The following is a 22,401-nucleotide window of genomic DNA, read 5'->3' as shown; positions in this document are numbered from 1 at the left end:
CTCCCCTTCCAAAACCAAAGGATGGAAGCGTAGATCTTCCAGAGTTAATCCAGTGGGGAGATACCGAAGCAGGCCAGAGTAATCCTTTCAGTATTAATCAAGTCTGGTAGTACTGAAGAAGGCAAGTGTATCCCATCCAACCTAACATTAATCCAGTCTGGCAGTACTGAGAAGGTGAGTGTATCCCTTCCAACACTAACCCAGCCTGACAGTACTGAAAAGTAGTTGAACCCTTCCAACATTATCCAGTCTGGCAGTCCTGAAGGAGGAGAGTGTAACTCTTTCAAATTTAGAGCAGCCTGGCACTGGACTGGTACTGCAGGAGGCAAGTGTAGGCCTTCTACCATTAATACAGTCCGGCTGCTCTAATAGAGGTGAGAGTAGGCCTAGAAACATTAATCAAGTCTGGTAGTACTGAAGGCGGCAAATGTAGCCCTTTCAACATTGATCTAGGACTGCTGTTACACGGTAAGGTGGGCTTTAAACAAGATGTCCCAGAATTGAACAGCAGTTACATTGTAAGGTAGGGTTTAAACAGAACGCCTCTCAGACAAGGACTGCTGTTCCACTGGTAGGATTTCAACAGAAGGACCTGAAGACTAGAGCCACTAGAATACGGTAGGGTGCACTTTAAACAGAATGTACAGTAAGGTAAAGCTGCCAATCCTCTTTATGATCATTTTGAAGGAGATGTCCTACAGTGATATTACAATATCAGTGGCGCCCTAGCCTCGACACAGTTTTACCACTCCTGTACAGAACAGAATTTACCGCTCTGCTTCATGGCCAAAAAATGAATTTTCAGGAGAACTGTAACCTCGACCTTTATATTGGAAAGGGTTTCCCTGAGTAGAATTTGCCGTAACTTGTACCAGGGCCTAGTTATGCTGAACTTTCGATGGTAACTTGAACAGGTGTTCAGCTCCCTTGTGCTGCAACTCACGATTCTTCAGGTCTATCAGGCTTTCGAGCTTCTAAAGTTGTACTGCGATTAATGTTTTGGGGGTTCAGGCTTTGAGGGCCCTCACCGTTGCTCTAAGTGGGCCAGGGCTGAGCCCTGGCAAAGCAAACATCTGACATTAATTCAAGGCACCATGCGGCCCTTTATTTCTGTCCTTCTCCGTCTGGAAAAAAAAATACTGCACCTGCTTGCCTGTCCCATACCACAGCAGCAACGCAACGTCACCGAAGTTCCCTTTGTGACACTGGAACCAAGAAATAAAATTGATACCGCTGGCTCTCTCTGGTGGCGACTGCAAGAGTTCAACGTGCGGCTTACTTTTTAATTTAACTTATAGAGGTTGCTTATTGTTCAGCATGGTTGGTGATATGTTAAGCATTCAGTGATTATCTTGTTGGTTTTAGTTATTCTTTGCCTAGTCGAACTCAATGAATTGTGCAGGTTTCTATTTCACTTTTCTTAGGATCCTCCTCTTGTGTTTCTTAGATACTTTACTTAAACCACACCCTTTTTAGAGCACCCACACTCCATTTTATTCCCATTTAAAGTACTGCTTCATACTCAATAGTAGAACAATGCTAGCCTGAGTGAACGCCCTCTTGCAGCAGCCCCCCCCCGCTCTTTTAGCATCACCCATAAGAAGCCCACTCCTGGCAGCCCGCAGAAGCAAATAACCAATGAAAGTGCAGAGTAGCCGGACTACTTCCTGAGAAAAAGGTACCAAAGACCAGCTCATCATTTCTAGGCTTGTAACCTATTCATTAAATTGAGCCTTTGAATTATACTGTTTTAGCTGCTCTGAGGCCTAGCTTCACACTTTTAGAATCCCCGGATGATGTCTCAGAAAAGTACCACATTGAAGGCGTCACCAGGGGAACCGGGTTCGAGTCTCGGCAATGACACTGAACATCCTGTGATTCTGGGCAAATCACTTAATCTCCCCGTGCCTACCAAAAATGAATGTGTCATCCTCATGTAACGTAACTGGTGCTATGTAAAGCGCTCTGATACCCAAAACCGGGTCATGTTTGCACTATAAAAAACTCTGTAAAATAAATAAAAAATAAAATCTTTCTGACTAGGGTTAGGAAAGGTTTTCAATTCCAAGGGAGCGGTGTGCGATACTGTGCCTGTGTACAGACACAGTTTATGCAGTTAAACATATAAACATGGTACATCTAGTAACTGAATTTCAGGCTAGCTAAGGTTGCTATCCCACAGCTGGAAGGTGCCCAGTCAGAATATCGGACCGAAAAGAACATAAGACTGAGGAGGCCTTGCTGGGACTTGAATCAGCTGACAACAAATGACTATCACTTCACTGCAGAAGGCCCTCAACCCACTGAGCTATCATAGCACTGCAGAAATTTCCAATTTGGGATCACTGCCGTATTGCAGAAGCAGCCATAGTTGTGAATCGCATCACCTGCCATTTGTTGCTGCGGTTGTTTTTTTACTGAGCACTGGAAAGGCACCGTGTTCGTGTCAGATGGGTCTGTAAATGTTAAAGACGCAGACATTCTACCTGCCCCAAGTCAAAACAAACATTTCTGTCAATCAACTCGTGCTTTTTTTCTCGTAATGAAATAATGGTTTCTATGGCAATAAATAAGCAGTTTTTGCTTTTTAAGTCGGAGAAGCAGTTTTGAGATATTTCGCTTTTTCCCACCACCACTCCCCCCCCCCTCCCCACCCACAGGTCTATCAGCCAGAGCACTTCATTACGATGGATTTTATAGTAAAGACATCACACTGGGAGAAGGACCCGGGCATCCAGACACGGACTATAAATTATTGGATTACCTGCCTGCAATTGCATCGGAAAAGCAGCCTTCTATTTACCTGTGTAGACAACCCCATTTATTTCTATTGACATGTTGATGCTGCTAATGCTGTTGGTAGACAAGTTCAATGCAGTCTCTTGTCTGTCATCTGTCGAGAGGGAGAGAAAAGGAAACACCAATATCAGCGATAAGAGAAAAGAAGAACAAGAAGACAGCACGGCTGCAAAATAAAACTTCTGCTGATGGGCTAGCCTGAAAGGAGGGAAAAGGACCACCTGGTGACATTTGGCTCCTTACAATGTAGGTATAAACGTATTTTTTCTCAATCAATGGTGCTGCTAGCTTTAAAAGGGTGTCCAGCATAGGCCCTGGAGGTTCACATCGGTGACACGTTATCAGGACAACCATTCAGTATGTAGATTGGAGATTCAGATCCATGCTCATTAAGCATGTACACTGACGTAAGTAAATTTATGTTACACACATATATTTACAATCTGCTATGGATCTGGTCCTCAGTTGGACAACCATGAGATAGAATCTTCCCCTCTTTGAACCGTGATAAAGATACAGCTTTTCCTGCACAATGTGTCTTCAATTTTGCCAATTTTTTTTAACTTAATAGAGTGGCAAAAACTGTTCAGGGTTTCCAATAAGTAAGCATTGAACCCAATCCTAGACCCGCACCCTTTGAAAATAGTTTTACCGTGTGAGGAGAGAGTGGTTCCTTGAAGGGCCAGGGGATAGAGTGGGGCTAGACTTTGAACCCTCGCCACCAGGCCAACCATGGCGGGTTTGGTGTCCAAGGAGAGGGGGCAGGGCCTGGAGCCCGGCACTGTCTGAGTCGACCCTGCCACTCTTCCCTAAAAACATATTACAAACATTTTTGAGGCTACCACCAAAGACCTGGTGAGGTCCCTGATAATGTCGGCTGCATAGATCCTTTTCACAGTGAGCTGGGAATTCGCTCTCTCCCAGGGTTTCCAGCTCACATTGTGCACGCTATTTGATATTAGCTCTTCATCGGGAGACTTGTGAAGAGAGCGGATATCGTGTGACACACAGTGGCACCGTGCAAGTTGGCAGGGATGCAACCTAAGGGATCTCACACTACCTGTGAAGGGAGCAAGTAGAAAATCCAGAATGGTTTTTTTATTTGTATTTTGGTGCATGTAATCTTATTTTTTTAACTACAAGTGCAGGACTTTTTGTACCAAGATGCAAAGAGAAAGTTGGAACTGTATCAGCTACCTCACACTACTGAACTGAAAAGATGCACGAAAGGGGAATGCTAAAGATTTTGTCGACAACAGAAACGAATACCATTTGTTTCACATGATCTATTGTGACATTAAATGCTTTGACAGACTACAACACTGTGTGATTAACTTTCATTCCTTTCACAATTGCCTGAAACTATAATATCAGCTTTCTCAGCCAAAGCAACACACTGTACTGTCACAATACCTTCTTTCCCATTATCATGACCCCCTGTCGCTCCTGTGGTCGACAGCCAGTATACCATGGGCCACTGGAATTATGTGATTGTGTGGCTGCTTTAATTTTCGCATATTTGTAGATTTGTAGATTGTAATTATGTAGATAATTCATCATCTGCTGCATAATCTGCCGATTTTAAATACAAAATATTGTTTCTAGCTCAAACGGTTCAAGAGTGAGTAAAAATGCAGCAACACGTCACTGTGTAGTGGAAGTCCCTTTGCAAAGGTTGACTGGTCACCTTTCTGTAACTTATTGCGGCATTTCGGTGTTAAACTGTGACTAATGAGGTACAACTAATGCCCTGACAGTGTTAAAAAGCTTAAAAACGACAAAATAACAAAGTAATACTATCACAAAATGTGCCGCATAATTTGCCTTTTCTTGCAGCAAAATTACTCAACACTTCTGCATAATTTGACCCTCCCCTGCCACATAATTCCAGTGTCCTCGAGTATACCTCATGACATTGCGAGTACTGCTTAGTCGCTGCTCCCATTCCCTACATCTCACCTCTGTTGTTGATTTTAATGCTCATGGGGAACTGGGAAGCCATGGCCAGCAAGTTCTGCTGCAGCGCATGCTGCATGAACCGCTGCTGCTCCTCCGCCATGAGCGCCATCTTCTTTTCAGGAGGTTCTCCCGACTCCAACTTCTCTCGTAGCTGCTCCATGGCCGCCGCCTGCGCTGCCTGAGCCGCCTGCACAGCCACCACCTGGGCGGCTTTGATGTGATGGCCTGCCAGATTAACAGGGATGGAGATTCTGTTCTGGATGGCGGCCGACAGCATGCCCTCTTCTGCGAGTAAAGACAACCACAAAAAGCGTTTCAGTGAAGAAGGGCAGAGCAACAAGTGAGAGATCCGACAAGCATCATTACAACAGCTATGAAGGCAGCAACTGAGAAGACATATATTCTCTGAAAAAAATATGTGTGGGGAAGTTAAAATTAAAATGGGTCAAACTGTGTCTGAAATAGGTATTCAAACATTATACGCAGAGAGAAAATTGTGAAGGCTATTTCCTCCTACTTTGCTACAAAATTGGTGGGAGGTAAACATAAGGATGAAAAAAATATATTTTTATGGAATGAGGGGTCAACCTTAACTACAAAGAAGCACATGTGTCTTTGTAACAAATGCGTTATTTGGAACAAGAGCAGTAAAGTTGGGTTTCAAGTTAATATCCAAGTAGAGAGTAACTAACTTGAAAAGTCACTAACTTGTGCCTTGCTCATTCCAGTTAGAATCACTACTAAGGGCGGTGCAACTCACAGGAATTTCTTCTACCTATGACCTTCATGCAAGGCACGGAGTTCTCGGGACAGAAAATTGACCATTTCCACTACATTCAGGGACCTTTGCATTTTGCTTTTCAGCAACAAATGTCCACTTTAAGGGTTTGGTGTTGAAATGTAAAAGAGAAAGCTGGATAGTCAAAAAAAAGACCCAAGGCAGCTCAAACGGCATTCAAGTGTGATGATAGTGAATCAGATGCACTAGTTGATACACGGTGGACCCCACAGCCAATGATCTCTAAATGTGGTGGATGATCCTCCACCAGAAAAATTATCCATTCAGAGTTCTTTGGCACACTGTTGCTTAATGAGAATATTGTATAGAGGCATATGGGCAACTAACTGATAAATTAATGGACTCGCTTCAACATCCGTCAGAAAAATGGATCACCTTTCAGTCAAAATCCTTGAACAATGTAACTTAAAGGTGTTCTTTAAATGTGTGAAAAACAAGTCAGCATAATTTGAAGTTGTGACAAACAAAATACCCTTCAGCACTGTACATTTTAGACACACTTTGGGGCTCTCTTATATACAGGCCTCTGGTTCATGTACTGCAGTGCCTATTTAGTTTGGGTCAATACCAGGTGTATACTCTGATCAACTCGGAAGGGCACACGCATGTGTGCACACACACGCACTGTATCTCTCACCTTTCTTGATCGGCGTCATATGGCTGTACTGCCCTCCATTGTGCGTCGTAATGGTGAGGGATGACATGGGGATCTTTGGGGAGCTGAGCATGGTGGGCGTGCCTACTGGCGAATAGTTGAACATTGACGACCCAAAGCTCTGCCGTCGACCTTCTCTCCTGTTGCTGTCGATGGCAGCCTGCAGTTCTCCCGGTGAACTCAGCCCTCGCTTTTCACATTCGTAAGGGTACAGGTATTTCATATATCTGAAAGACAGCCAGAGTATAAGTGACTAGGGATCCACGCAGCAGCGGCGCAGATATTAGTAGCTTGTGTACTACTGTGACCAGGGCATGGCGGAGGCACTGGGTTGAGAATCAGGATTCTTCAGTTCATGATCACTTTCCATGAAGACACAACTTTCCAGACATGAAAAGTTGCTGCAATGTACACCTTGAAGCTTCTGTACCCTTGGACTACTAAACCAGTCCCGCCGTGTACACTCATGCCTAGTCTGCAAGTAGGCACAAGCTTAGAAATAGGTGCCTGTTAGTCTGATGAAAAGAGGAAACAGATTGATACCCGTATTCACTTACATGGATTGCTCACAGACTAAGACTTAGTTTCCCTACAACCTCTGTAATTTTAGCATCCCATTGCTGTCGAAGGCTATGCAGCGAATCAGACAATCATGTGTTTGTTTCTTTGAGTTAACAGCAGTTAATTAGACCAATCAGCATTGACTGGAGCATACACAACAGGGGACCTGCACCGAGAGTTATAATTAGTCTGTTCCATGGAAACCCTTTGAGAGAAATACTCACCCTAATGTGACAGAAAAACAGATCCAAAGTGGTATTTCATGTTCCGCTGTAAGTGAGGGCTGATCACTTTTGATGGGGAATGTAGAACCACTCTGGTAGGACTGCACAGTTGAGAAAACATGTGATGTTTGTATTACCCAGATCTGGTTGTTAAAAATATTATCAACTGCATTTCCTGAGATGGGTGCCTTAACCGTAACATTAGCTCTCTCTTGGACTGTCACACTGTGCCATCCTGGAGTACAGATCACAAGATCCCAGTTAGTCCTCCTCCTACTTATACAGCGCTCCTTTCACTTCCTTGCACCCCGGATTGGGCCATTTAACTTGCCTGGCTAGACATGTCCACTTAACCCAAGTCTCATCTTCTACACAATATCACATTCCCAGCTCTACTGCTATTAACTAAAGCTATGGGCCTGTAGGCTGGCCTCGCTCCTTGTAAATGGCCATCTGCTTTATTTATCCTGTGTGTCAGACATGACTTCTACTCCAATGATACTTCGTGATCTACCCATCTATATAGATAGATTGATAGATCTATCCATATTATATCTTTTCAGAACAACTTGCTGCAGCATAGATTCAATACCTCTATTTCGGGCAGCAGGGTATGCTGAATAGACCTTGGAATCTGCTGCCACCTACACCTCTGACATCTGCTTGACTACAACATTGGGCGTGAAGGCCAATAGGGCAAGCCAAGATCAACTGCTGAGTCTTGAAGCCAATAACTTTTAAAGTACCTGAAAAACCTAATGTAATCTCCTCCTTAAAGGAGATATCAAAACAATCATTAATAATGCAAACTATTTCCCCAAAATTGACAAATAAAAAGTGAAAACTTATTTTTCTATCTTGATAGGAAATGTCACCATGCCTATGGCCCATAAGGAAGCAACACAATTTTCCACCCAGCTGCACCAATATATTAACCATCACCACAGAGGAAAAAAATATTAAATTCAAAAGGTTACTTGGGGCTCCTAATATCTTGTGAGTTCTTGAAAATCCCTGACCTATCCGCCTCCCCCTAAGCCAAGTCTTCAGTGAACTTCTCCTCATTCCTCCCCATTAAAGAGAAAATTTAATTTATAATCTTTGCCCTGTGAAATTGCCTCAAGCCTTAAAAAATACTTTACACCCCCAACTGTAACCTGAACGATTCTTCTCATTAATGTTAATCGAGATCTAACCTTTCTGGGTCCTTTGCATGCACTATTGCATTTGTTTGTGAAAGAATGACACCCTCTGTACCACTCTCTCCTTAAAAGATGTGCTTACATGTCGTGCTTAAGGTCCTTCCACCGAGGCCTTTGTGGGCCTATGTGAAACATCCTCCCTTGTGAACCACAATTTTATCTAAAACTCATATTAATGTGGACTACAAATAGACCTACAGAAGAACAGTCACTAATGGCTGGTTTCTGAATACGAAACACAGTGAGCTGGGGTCTAAATAATGAGACACGCACAGGCGTAATCCCAGCAGCTACTTACTGCGTTCTGAGTGTGAAGGCGGCACTTGTGATGGAAGTGGGCAAGTTAAGACCCTTGGTGATCTCTCGCCAGATCTTCTTGTTGATGACCTCCACCAGCCCACCCTTCTCCGTCACCAGTCGGTAGAGGCTGTAGAGGTCCAGCACCTGCTTGGCCATGATGGGGATTCGATTCACTGGGGTACCTGAAAGGACAAGAATGTGACATGTCACCTTAGGAACGACAGTATGAAGACCAGGACCTGAATCTAACAAGCACTTGTTCGCTACAGTCCAGTCAATACAGCGGCAGTCCCTGAAGTCTATATCTACAGTTAAGCCTGCCACTCCTGGGTACATATTTCTTATACATTGCTAGCTGAGCTCAGTCACTGCTGCCAGTAAAGTGTGTGCATGGTACTGATTCCAGATCTCGCATGTGTCCTAAAAACCGACCACCTACCATCACAGTACCTCTAGTGAGGGTCTCTATTCTACATGAATCAGTGTATTTGGGGAAAGGTTTGCACGGTCCTAACTCAAACATCTATTTGTAAGGAAATGAATGAGTATTCTGGTATGGAAGCCCCATCTCCAGCGCCATCGTCTGTGTGAACTTCACATCTGTCTGTGTTCTGTATGTGCATCTACCAGTGTACATCTGTATCACACCTGAAGCCCTAAAGGCTGTCTATATATCATCTTGAATATCTTGATAGTGCTGGTGAAGGCCTGTTCCTCCGACACGTCACATTCCCAGTGGGATATGAATCACAGATTTCTAGATCCTGGTGTTACCACCTAAAGCACAGTGCTGGCACTTCAAACAATGCAGCAGAAGCCACTTCTTCTACACAACCTTATTGTGAAAAGTATATTAGAGACACAAGAGGAAAACACAGCGGAACAATGAGATAAAAACTCTGAGTAGTTTTGTAATACCACAGGGTGTGAAGGATAGAGATAAATAGCATAGCAGCAGCCACCACGCCAGGCAGTAATCAGTAAGGCAGGACATCATCTACAGCTACCACCAAGTCTCTGCACTTCTGCATAGCTACTTCTTCCTCCTTTGCATAGTTGTTCATGTATGGAAAGTGTTGTCCATTGATATGTCAGTCTGTCCTTCGACCTGTGTAACTATGTATCTGTCCACTTTCGGGTGATCGAACTTGTGAGTGCAGTCTCGACCAGCACCATGGAACCCATCACTGTGCGCTACCACCTCATTCCTGCAGGGGTTCAAGATCAGTGAAATGAGTGACAGGTCAATGTCACCCTCGCCGTGACGTTTTGCTACTCAGGGCTCAGTCCGTTCAAAACTGAAATCAACCCTTATCACGCCTGTTGTCAGCAAAGTCTATCCCATCATACAGAAATAGTAAATATATTCTGCTTCACGCTTCCAAGGACCCTTATCGGGCAGATTGGGTTGCAGTAATGTCAAGTGCCTTCCATCTGCTCTTCCACTTCAACAGCTGACAGCCCTCAACTAGATAAATCCTGCATGGTGGTCATCAATAAGTCAGGGAATTGAGAAGGGATTTGCTTCACCCACATCACAAATGGGTCTCACACTTCAATCCAAGGTTTAACAAATCTTTGCGAGGAGCTCTGTCCATCAAAAATGATTTACAGGACAATGCAGCGAGACAAATCAATGTATCGAAGTTTTACAAGAGGACACAGCTCTCCTTCAGTTTAGAAGTCTGAACCACTGGCATTTCAAAGCAGTTCCAGATTTTACTAAAAATATTGCAACAGATATTGCTGTCAGGTTGCAGATCCATCTGAAACCAACAGAGGGTAAAGACTGTGCACCTGGGAGCTAGGAATGGAGGTCTCTGCTATGGATAGATACAGGTGTCTCCACCCCGGGTGCCCCCTAAAAACTAGTAAATTCGGAATGAACAGGCCATAGTCGTTCCCGATAACATAGCATTTAGACATCTGGCACCTACAGTTAGGGTCCTGCAACAGTTTGAGAGATGCCAACAAATCAACAGGGACACGACAGTCTGAGAGAGCCCATCAAACATATATGATCGTCTGAGTAAATCATCTGCAACTGCCTTTTCATAAACCGTACCCTGACATGTAGAATATGGGAGGATGCTGCGAGGAGTATTTAATGATATGTCTGATAATATGCCTGGTGTTGTGACCCAGAAGGGCATCACTGGTCTACGTGGACTGAGAGACTGCCTCCCATGAGGACGCTGCTGCTGCAGCTGCCCTTGTTGTTCTGCACCAGCCTCTCCTCTGGCCTCCATAAGATTAGGAATAAAGTCTGTATTTGCAAGGAGTTACTGGCAGTCATGCAGATGTGACAGGTTTGTGTGTGTGGCTACCTTAAATTAGGTGTGGAGCTGGATCACACCCTGGTGCAGTGCACAAAAAGCATTTGCGAGTCCAGCCCAGGCATTATGTAGAAAGACAGCTACAAAAAACGACTCGCACTGAGAATAAGCATTATTGATATTGAACTTTTGGATTACAATTAAATAGGAAAGATTCACCTCCCAGTGCCCCTACCACCCCGGATTCATTTTCTGACTTATTTCAGAACACGTCACAAATAATTTGAGAAAACATTTGCAAACATTGTTCGCTTAACCAATTAAAGTCAATTACCGCGACTACCTCAATTTCTGGGTATATGTGCTCAGTGCACATACTACACCCAACCGTTTATTGACAGTAACTGCACTGCTCGCGCTCAGAGATGGCCTAAAACCAGCTGATGCGAGGTTACCTGAGGGATACTGCACTCAGTAGGCCACAACTCAATATGCACTCAACAGTGTGGTATTCCATGACATGCTGTTAGAACTCGTGAGGTCAGTAATGATGCTAATGGAATCTCTGTGTGGGGTTCGAGAATTGTGAGCCGGGCTGCTGTTGGAAGAAGACGTGCTTCTTCCTGTGGTTGTTAAGCTGTTCTGCCTCTCAATAAATACTCAAGCTGGAACCCACTATCTACGTGTGTTGATTTACAACACAATTACTGGCGACGATCGGGATCAGCAATTCCTTGGAAAAGGAAAGTAGAATCTCGGCGGAACAGCGTTCACATGTAGCTGCCACCTTTATATGAAACTGAGGACTTCCTTACCGCATTGGGTAATGTACTGCCACTCGAAATGAAAAAAATAATTTTTTTTTCTTGTTTTTGCCTGCGCAGCGGAGTTAAAATCGTTTTCACCCGCTTACCTGCTACCGTTGAGCCATTCAAATAGGCTGAGCGTTCCAAAGCGGTCCAGGACTCGAGGAGCTCATCTTTGTCTGACGCTCGTTCCTTCTTGCCGCTGCAATCCAGCGCTAAGCATTGTGGGCATTAACCTTCAACCCAGTGACGCGCTGACGTCACAGGCGTGCCGCCATTTTGAAATTCTTCGAAATTCATCAGAATAAACAAGGAACTCACCGGCCATCATAATTTTACATCTCCTTAACTATTTATATACTTTTCGTGTGGGCAGTTACTCAACAGCGGTTAAAAGGTACATTTATCGTTTTTCTCACATACTTGTGAAATTCAATTTATTAATTTCAAATTCAGGAAAAGAAATGTCGAACATTGCTGCCCCCCCTCATTTCCTGCAAACAGCAGGAGATCCCAGCATCGACTGGGACTTGTGGTTTCCCATGTTTATGGCATATGTAGATGTCCTGGAAAAGGAAGGGTGTTCTGCTAAACGCAAATTAGCACTTTTGCGACACTGTTTGGGAGGGGCAGGAATTAAAGAATTTGACAATCTTCCTCCAATTGAAGATGCTGGTGACATTGATGTTTTTGAAAAAGCAACCAGACAAATGAAAATTCGTTTTGGCAAGAAAATAAACACTGTCATGGAAAGGTTTAAGTTTTATTCTCGCATTCAAAAACAGGACGAGTCCATAGAAGACTATGTTTCAGCACTACGCTCCTTAGCCTGTAATTGCTCTTTCGAAACAATTTCCTATGAACAGGTTCTTAGAGACCAAATAATGATGCGAACAAAGAGCAAGAAAATTCAGGAAAGACTTTGGCTTGGAACAGAAACTACCCTTAATGCTGTCATCAACATAGCCAAGGGTATAGAACAGTCAGAGCTGTTTGTATCAGAAATTAGAGGCTCTAATATCAAACCCTCAGTTCCTGAATCAGAAGTGTCCTTGGTTAAAAATCAATCTAACCCTAACATCATTGTGAATGACAATCAGTCTAAACTGATTTCTCAAACCGCTTGGACTAAAGCTTGGGAACAAGATGACGTTCTTAAAGATGTAAGACAGTTTTTAAAAAATGGTTGGCCTGAAGAGAGGAAACTCAGTGGCGAACTAGCTTCTTTCTTTAAAGTTAAGGATGCGTTGATGGATGACGGTGCCATGATTTTTAGGGATGATAAGATCGTTCCTCCCTTAGGTATACGAGATATGATTTGTGATCTGGCCCATGAAGGTCATTTAGGGATGTCTTCCACCAAAAGAAGGATTAGAGAATTCTATTGGTGGCCTAGTATGGACAACATGATTTATAAATGGGTGAGGAATTATTCTCCTTGTTTTTTGAGCGATAAGTCCGTGAAACCCATTTCTGTGAGTCCCACTCCTGTTGAGTTTGCTCAGGGTCCGTGGCGCAAACTAGGTGTGGACATTATTGGCCCTTTTAGTTATCAGTCGGGCAAAGAGATGTTTGCCATTGTTCTGGTTGACTACTTCTCCAAGTGGCCAGAATTGAAAATTGTGGAGAGGGTCAGTTCTGATGTTATTGTTGATTTTCTCAATGAAGTTTTTTCCAGAGAAGGTCTACCTGAAGAGCTTGTCACTGATAATGGTCCCCAATTTGTCAGTGATATTTTTTCATCATTTATCTCCAGTTGTGGTATCAAACATAAAAGAGTTTCCAACTATTTTCCTCAAGCCAACGGACAAGTTGAACGTTTTAATAGAGTAATAAAAGAGTCTTGTCAGTTGGCCTTGCGTAGTGGTTTGAAGTGGAGAAAAGCCCTCCAAGCGACTTTATTGACGTATCGTTTCTCCCCCAATACTGTTACTGGATTATCACCTTTTGAAATGTTGCGCTGTAGGAAACCCGGTTCGAAGCTTATGCCATGGTGGTTACGTACTAATAAGGGTGATTATCTGGAATTAGATTTGGAAGCTGTCAGAGAAAGAGTCAATAAATACCAGGCTAAGGTGTCTCGTATCCCAGCACGTAATGTATGTTCACCCAAATTGTGTGTTGGTGATTTTGTGAGGGTGAAATTTGGTGGACTAGTCCGCAAGGGTGTGGTTTGAAGTGGAGAAAAGCCCTCCAAGCGACTTTATTGACGTATCGTTTCTCCCCCAATACTGTTACTGGATTATCACCTTTTGAAATGTTGCGCTGTAGGAAACCCGGTTCGAAGCTTATGCCCAGATGGTCCGGTCCTCTCAGAATTATTGAACTTTTCAGTAAGGCTGTTAGGGTGGAGGATGGGAAGATCTGGAATCTTAGACGTGTATCTGTGTGTAGGTCTGATGACTTGAAGCAATTATCTGAACATAAGTCCACTGATTCTAATTCTTTCCCTTTACATTCTAGTGTTTCTCTTTCTAATAATTCACATTTGGCGAACTCTGAGCTTTGTGGTACTCACGAAGCTTTTGATCACTTGTCTGTGAATAAGAATGTTAACCATGACAACACTACCAATGATGAAGTTCTTAATGGTTCTAATTTTTGTGAAGATGCAACTAATGTTGTTCCTGTGGAGGTGGTTCAAGATATTGTTTCGGACAATATGGACCATTCGGATTGTGCACTTCCTGTCTGTGATCAAAGGCCATCTGTTTCACGTTGTAGTTCACGTGTCAGATGTCCTCCTAGGAAATTCAAGGATTTTGTTCGATTCTGATTTTATTTCTCTGTTTTTTTTTGTGTTCTGTTTGTTTGTTTTTTTGAGGTTTTTTTTTTCTAAAGGGGGGGGAGGTGTGTGGTATTCCATGACATGCTGTTAGAACTCGTGAGGTCAGTAATGATGCTAATGGAATCTCTGTGTGGGGTTCGAGGATTGTGAGCCGGGCTGCTGTTGGAAGAAGACGTGCTTCTTCCTGTGGTTGTTAAGCTGTTCTGCCTCTCAATAAATACTCAAGCTGGAACCCACTATCTACGTGTGTTGATTTACAACAAACAGCACTTGATGCATTAAGTTCATATTGCAGACTTGGCCATCTGCACAAACCCATGACGTTCAACTTCTGCTTCCTCGTCTTCTGTGCACTTCCATCCTTCTCAAGCTAAGACAGTGGCCAAAAGGGATGCCATGGCATACGCGGGTACAATGACCAACATGGCTTCTCACTGGTTATTTAGAGATCACACACTCAGCACTCTCTCGACTCCAAAATGGCAGGGTACTTTCTCGATTACAAAATGGCAGGGTACAGTTCCCCCCTTCCTCCCCAATCCCTGAGTATTCCCACAGCACAACTGCCAAACAATTCCTTAACAACCGCAAACCATAAAACAATCTCAGTTCTACAGACAGGGGCGCCCATGCCTACCGCCCTTGACAGGATCCAGTAAGGGAAATGCGCAGCCGTGGGAGGGAGGGGGGCCTCGCATCGCAGGTTCACTCCCCACCCTCCCTGGACTCACTCAGGACTCAATGGTTCCATCAAACATTTTCACCGGCCCAGCGCCGAGTTTTTATACCGCCCTCGCCCTGGTAATGAAAACTCCGGCTGCATCCATAGCTTGGCGCTGTCAATCAGAGCTGGGGATGTGTGCAGAAGTGCGCTCTTTTGTGTGTTTTGTACAGAAGGCCTGACCCGTGATAATTAACCCGTGCGTCGCCTCTGCGGCTTCATTGTGCTGCAGGATTGATGACAACTGCGCTCGATCGGATGCAGGGGCGAGTGCCGCCCCGATCTCAAACGCCGCACCCCGACAGGAAGAGACGGCGGTGCCGGGGAGCGAGGCAGGGGCGAGCCGCGGCCTTTCCGCGGCAGTCCACCCCGCGCTCGCTTCCTTGGCAAGGTGCGTCTTTTTCTGCTACTGGAACAAACACATTAGAGCTTCCGTCGTTAAATACGTTTCAGGGTTTGTAAACACCACAAAGCACGACCCGGAACTAGTCAGACTTCCTCTTGTGACGTCATGCGACTTCCACCGCGCTCACCAGGTTGGTGTGCTTACCTCCAATCCCTTGTCTGAGGTCAACACTCTCACAACTCCCATTGGCTGCTCTCCCCTTGGTTTCGCTCTCAGAATTGTACCAGCGGTGGCAAAGCCAATAAGTCTGGGCCTTATGGAGCATTTGGACTTCTGAGTGAGAGCAGAAGCCAGCACGAGCAGACAAACGGCTACAGTTCTAAACGAGTCCCTAATGCAGTTCAACGCAAGCACTCACAACAAAGTGGAAGGATACATCCAAAACAGCCTATATCTGAGTGTGCAATACTCTACTGGGCCCAGTCAACACCAATGGAGTCAATGGCTGAAAGAGGCTGCTCGAAGAAAGTCAATGGTTAACCGAGGCGGACTAAAAGTCCACCCTACGTATATTGTCACTAAAAGGTCTGTTTGAAAGCTGGGCCTTCTGCCACCACTCCCAACAACTGACTTCCATTATTTTGTCATGCAACCCATTTTCTCCAAAACTATTATGAATAGAGGTATTTAGACTTGCTAGAAGGTAGAAATACTTCCAAAACCCTTTGTAATGGGTTTAATGATTTCCTTTCTGAACACATCACCTGCAGCTATGACCAGGAGTGCTATGGAAGGGACAATAGTTATGATTGGTGGAAAGCAATAGGCGGTTTTAAAAGCCTGAATGAGGCTAAAGCAGAGCAAATACCCGAGGATGGAAACCAGGATCAAACTGGCTACAAGGGAGTAAGAGGACCTTGCATTAATTGCATGAAGACATCATTGATACAGTGCACTACCCAAATAGGGTAAGTGGGCACATGAAGACGGGGGCATAGGCCATCCTGGACAGATAGCAAGAGATGGACAGTGGCAGCATCCTAAACAAGATAGACAGAGGACGTTCACACATACCAAGAATGATTAGTAGTGGTACTCTTGTCTACGGTCAGCTCAGAGTGCTATTGTGAGGAATATGCTAGGAGGTTAGCTTGTGATCTGGACTATGCAGCAGGATGTATGAGGGACCCTCTCTATTAACCTATGGGCAAGAGGAAAGTAATTTACTAAAAGCTGTCTTTGTGCAAAACATTAAAAAAAGAGGTGGCACAAACCAGCAGGACACTAAATGCTTACCTGACCATAAAGTCTCTGGGAAAATGTCAACACCGATACAAAGGAGTCGTAAGGTTTCAACTACACTACCATATATAAAAAAAACAGAAACACTTTGATTTTAATTTTTTTTCCAATTTATGTATAAAAAAATCTTTTTTATTCAGTACACACATTCTGATTTTTATAAATAAAAAAGAAAGAAGTGTACAGTGACGGGGTCCTACCTTGAAGTCTCCAGGGAAACATATGGTATGATTGTGAGCAGAATGTGTATTGGGTATGAGATCTAATGAGCCATATCCAAAGGGAGCTTCTTTATATGAATCGATAGTCTAGTTGCACTGAGAGACACCAGATGGGGGCTAAACCCCTGCTGGTGAAGACGGAGGTATCAGTTGTGTCTCCCTCTCCTTAAAACATTTAATCATTCTGCATCTTTCAGGGATGTTACCTGTTTTCACATCGTGCAACTACATAAACACTGTGATGATGCAGTGACTGCCACCAACATAGGCAAAAGCAAAAACGTTGGACAAACAGGAAACAATGAGAGTTACAAGGCTGTGGTAAGGCTATGTCTGCAAATCCAACTATTCTACATTCATTAGTGTGATTTATCACCATTCCACACACTAATTTGCTTCTAGATGAATTGACACTAGGGGATTGGTAGGTGGAGTGACGGATCCAGACTGACAGGTTGCCATAGGCAGAGGGAGGTTTCGCAGCCTTTTTGGTAGGTGTAGTGTTTTCCACCTCTCATAAGGTTTTAAGAAAATAAAGAGAGTTTCACAGTTTAGTACTCATAAAATAGAGGAGATGGCAGCCTAGGAAGACATAAGATCAGGTGGGGCTGTTTGTGAATGTATTTATTTATTTATTTATTGAAGTTTTGTACAGCGCTGGCTGGACCCGAGGGTATCAGAGCGCTTCACAACAAATACAAATATGCAACAAGGAAAATGAGGAACAAAACAAAACCAGGAGCACGAGCAGGAAAATAAAGACAGCACAACAACATCTTGAGCGTAATGTGGGACGGAGATCAGGAGTGAAACATCCGGCTCTATCATTATCTATCACAGAAAAGAGGGATCAAGGTGGTTCTGTACACCAGGAGGAGGGCTTTCTATACTTTCCTTTTGCTGACCAGCAAAGTAAGAGTTCTTCTAACTCGATTCCATTGCTTTTCCCTGCTTACCTCCTTATCTTTCTTGCCTATACATATCTTTAATACTTTTCAGTGCTTTTCATTTTTAGGTGCCCCCTAACCCAAATAGTCTTGTAGGGTTTCTTGAGCTTTTCCTTGCCGAGTCAGAATAATTGGGACTTATAAATCACTACCAAAGGTGCCTCCCAACTACAAAAAGGCTGACTTTGTCAAAGGCTAAGAGGTAAAAGTGGGGCGCAGTGAAGCATTTCACTTGGGATGCTCTTTGCCTAGCATAAAAACTGCAGAGAACTTCAATAGTGCCCTTTTTGTTTTGCATTTTTTCCCAATATGGCATACAAAGCATCTGAACATTTTGGATCCAGCTGACTGTGCCTCAACGATGAGGCAATAACCTGAAGAAGGATACCTTCTCGAGGTACTAGGTTAATGTGGTGATATATTAGGGATAAAGTACCCCTGCTATACTTTATAATGATTTTGCAAGTCACCAAGGAGTTCCATATAGCGGACAAGGAGTTCCATATTGAAGAACAAGGAAGAGTTCCTTTACACGTTTATGGAACTCTGAGGTGATTGCAATATCCTTATCTTGTACGCCAGGGGGTACTTTATCCCATATAATACGTGGTCACACCATCACCTTTGCCACAAACCACATAAAAACTTGGTGTGTAGCTCTTTCATATGAACAAGCAAGCATAGTTGCAAACATGAAGAATACAAATAAAGCCTGTTGTGCAAAATTATACACATCAAAAATCTGTTTGATATTTTTTGTAAACAGATATTAGAAACAGTTCAATTAAAAAAAGATGCTGTAGCTCGGAATGTGCAGAAACATGCAGAACGATTCTAGCTTTTTCTCTAAGGAGTGCAAAAAATAAACATATTATTTCTGCTTTTCACTGTAAGCTATTAAAATAGAGCAGAAGAAAGAAAGGGAATGTTTCGTTTGTTGCTTTAAACAGCTGCTCCGTGACCTGACCTGCCTTTCACCTGGGCGGATGGCTCTGGCAGCAGGCACTGTGGCGTCAGAACTCGACTGTAATAACTTATAATAGTTGAGTTTTGGCGTCTTTTCTTTATAATCACGACTAGGTGTGTCACAAGTCTCCAATTATAAGGAAATTATTGACTGCCGTTTATACAGGAATTAAAGAATCCCTTGAATTAAATGTCTATTAGATCAAATTCCAGTCCAACGACAACCCCCAATGGAAGAACTAGAAGTAAGATCCCTCAAGATATTGCGTAAAAGTGGTAATCTATAAAGGTCATATCCAATTCCAACTTAAGGACACGAGCAACAGAAGAACAGAAACAAGTACTCGAGGCATTGGATAAAAGAGGTGGTCAACACCAGTCATTGCCAATTCCAAACCAAGGACAAGGGCAACATAAGAGCCAGACTAAGGATCCGAGGTACTGGATAAAACAGATAATAGACACCTGTTATATCGAACTCAAGCAAGAGATAAAGGGAAGGATGGTTCCTAAATGGCACAATCCAAAAAAGGGTCACAGCAAGATAGAAAAAATTGGCTGTTCTGTGCGACAAGCCTTCCCACCAATGAAGTCTTAGTGGTTATTTTGGATTGTATTATCTGATAGTGCATCACAGCCTTGTCCACATGATTCTTCTCACCGAAAGATGCTGATATAATAACCCTTAAACACAGTGTGGCACATATCAACCTGGCATAATAAGCACGGGTGCGAAGTCCTGCTAAGGGGAGGACCCGCAGACTTGTTCTGCTGCAGATTAGTTCCTGCCTCCCAGCACCTCTCTGATTGTTTATTTCGGTTAAATTGCCAAAACTGGAGAGTAATATGGAAACAAGAAAAAGTGTAGTGAGAATGTGTGGTGATAGGTGCAGCTTCCTTCTGAACTTTTCTGACAGGTCTGCTGAAGGCCAACAGTTCACATTTCCTTTCCAATTCACACTGCGCCCTACGAATGAGGAACCCAATAATAATAAGGTTATTCCCTTGATATGCAACAGGCTTCTACAGAAAGGTCACCGATATTAGAGATCAGACAACCTTAATAAGAGGCTTGAGAGGCTTTTCCCTTTTTAATGAACAATACCTAGCTTTGGCTTAGTAAGCCTCTAGAACCTACGAATATGCCATGGAGCGTGAAAGCCACGGTCAGAGACAACGTAGGGAAATTTGAAGGAATTTGGGCCTATTTTTTTACCAAAGCTCACAGAAACTAGGCTAGTAACAAATATGGGGGAAGGGTAGGGTGTGATTTTTCCCATTTACTCGTATTGAAATGGAAGCAATTTCAGGTGGGAGAAACCTAAACGAAACCTTTTTTTGGCTTTAAAAACCAGGAGACTTCTGCCTGGACTTGGCCATGAATGCCAGTGCCCCAAATGCAGTGCATATGAAGAGGTTCCACTATTTTTACCTTTCTGAGATGCATGACACTTCCAAATGTAAAGCCAAGGCCTCCAGAATGCTCCAGGCAGTCGTCACAACACGTGGTGGCACGTGGTGGCACGGGGTGGCGCTGCGTCAGACTGGAAGGCGTCGGGTGGCTGACCCTCGGCACCAGCCCCCACCGCCCCATCTGCATAAACAGGCCTAGGCGATGGCTTTATGGGCGCCTAACCGCAGCTGTCACTTTTACTGCACAGTAAAATGTGGAATTTATCACCAGCCTTGTTTACAGGAACTATGTAGCCAGAGGATTCTTACAAAAAAACATAAAATAATAATTAGGAAGAGGCCGTGATAGCAAAAGGGGCCTCAAGCACCTACGAAAACTGACTGAATTCTAGCATAATGCAGCCAGCTTACTAACAGCCAGCTCCCCTCAGTCTTATTACAGACGTGAAACCAGAGACTGATACTAAAAGTGTGGGGGCCCTACTGACGGGCGCAGTCCAAGATATCACTGAAGTGTGTGATCAATTCAGCAGAACTGAGATAAAGGGCATATAGTGAAAATGTTGCTGTAAGAAGAAAGTCAACAACTTATTTTTTTCTCGAAAACACACCCACTCGTCAAACAACATGTATAAACAGATTCATTATAATTGATGCATTTACTGCAACAACAAAAAAGTATCTGACAAGTATATGGGCAGTAATGGCCTCTGTAGTATCGCGGGAAGGGGGGTGTTCAACCTAACGCCCCTAATTGTTTGCAAGAAACAGAACAAGATGGCTGATCAGGATAGTTAAAGACAGAGTATGGAACTACACAGCCAAAAAGTGCCGTGCAACCAAGGGTTTAGATATTACCCAACAACTTACGTATTTTTTGAAAAAAGCTTTTGTATTATTTCATGAAAACAATGGCATCAAATAAACACTCCATCACAACAGTTGGTACAAAAACATGAACGAATATATACAACAATGTCACAATCAAGGCAACATACAATTAAGGAAAACAATGTAAAAAAAACATATAATCAAATTATTATAATGACACCAGCTATTGTCTGGGATACGGAATCAATAGCACATAATTGCAAGTTAAACACTTTTTTTACATTTCATAAACGAAATAAACCAGTCCTATGATAACAAAACCTGTGAACAGGACGGAACTAAGATGGAATAGCCTGCCTGTCACACAACACCTGTGAATAGTAAGTTTGTAAGAAATTACAGATAGGGCCCACACATGTGGTATGAGTTTGTCCCTAGCTGCACCCTTTATTCTTGACACAGGCTGGGGGTCAACGCGTTTCGAACCTTGTTTAGTCTAGGTTCTCCTTAGGACGAGGACTGGGTAAAGATGTTCCTGAAAGGGAATTTAGGGAGGGTGTCAGAAGATGTATAAAGAGTATATATTCCTAGCAAGGTAATCCTCTCACTAGCTACCCATGCATAAATGAAATTACTTTCTCAGCCAACACATTGGCTGCGTGGAGAGAAGTGGACAGACCACAGGATTTATTCTGCAAAAACAAGAGTGGAGGCTATCAGCATATGCGTGTCACCATATAAAGCCTGCACGGACGGGATAAACAAATAAGGAAGGTACCTGAATGTTGTCTCAAAGATGCCAAAATCAGGGCGCCTGGGGTGATCTGTGTTAATCAGAAGGGGCTCACATTCTCAGTTCTATGTATTTTTAAGTTGCGGAAGGCTGGGGAACAAAAGTACAGAGGGCGGTAAGTTTGGCGCTTCAAAAACTCGAGGAAAGGATTAAAACCGGAGGCGTTTCCTACCTGCACAAGTTGTGCACTGTACGGAGGAAACGGGCCGCAGTCTGCTGTGGAACGGCTCGGCGGGAATCAATCTCTCGCTGTTCAGCTGGGGACAAACACAGTCCGTGAGATCATAAAAATTGAGCACGGGCTGTGCCGCGTTGAAATTGGAAAGGGCAACAAGCGGCGGTTGACTTACTTGCAACCTTCCAATGTCAGAGTCCGTGATTCCTCATGTCTACCGGTCAAGTCAGAGTAATGAGTGGGCGCCGCCCTAGTGAGGGCTACTTAAAGGCACGGCAGCTTCTGCAAGAGGACATAGTGCAAAGGATCTTGGTCCT

The 22,401-nt window shown here is 43.6% G+C and overlaps 1 protein-coding gene across 1 annotated transcript in view; it reads right to left on the bottom strand.

Annotated features, from left to right (window-relative positions):
- The window catches only part of ARID3C (AT-rich interaction domain 3C), a 493,073-nt gene that overhangs the window by 20,462 nt on the left and 450,210 nt on the right, over positions 1-22,401 (bottom strand). Inside the window, exons 4-7 of the mRNA XM_078674696.1 lie at positions 8,498-8,681; positions 6,195-6,439; positions 4,759-5,043; positions 2,804-2,893 (exon numbers count right to left, since the gene is read on the bottom strand). Of these exons, the coding sequence (XP_078530822.1) occupies positions 2,804-2,893; positions 4,759-5,043; positions 6,195-6,439; positions 8,498-8,681 (804 nt within the window). The remainder of the gene's footprint in view (positions 1-2,803; positions 2,894-4,758; positions 5,044-6,194; positions 6,440-8,497; positions 8,682-22,401) is intronic.

The sequence above is a fragment of the Lissotriton helveticus genome, chromosome 2_1 (assembly GCF_964261635.1).
Source record: "Lissotriton helveticus chromosome 2_1, aLisHel1.1, whole genome shotgun sequence".
Lineage (NCBI taxonomy): Eukaryota > Metazoa > Chordata > Amphibia > Caudata > Salamandridae > Lissotriton > Lissotriton helveticus.
Note: the sequence above shows the minus strand (reverse complement) of the source record. Positions and strands in the feature narration are given on the sequence as shown.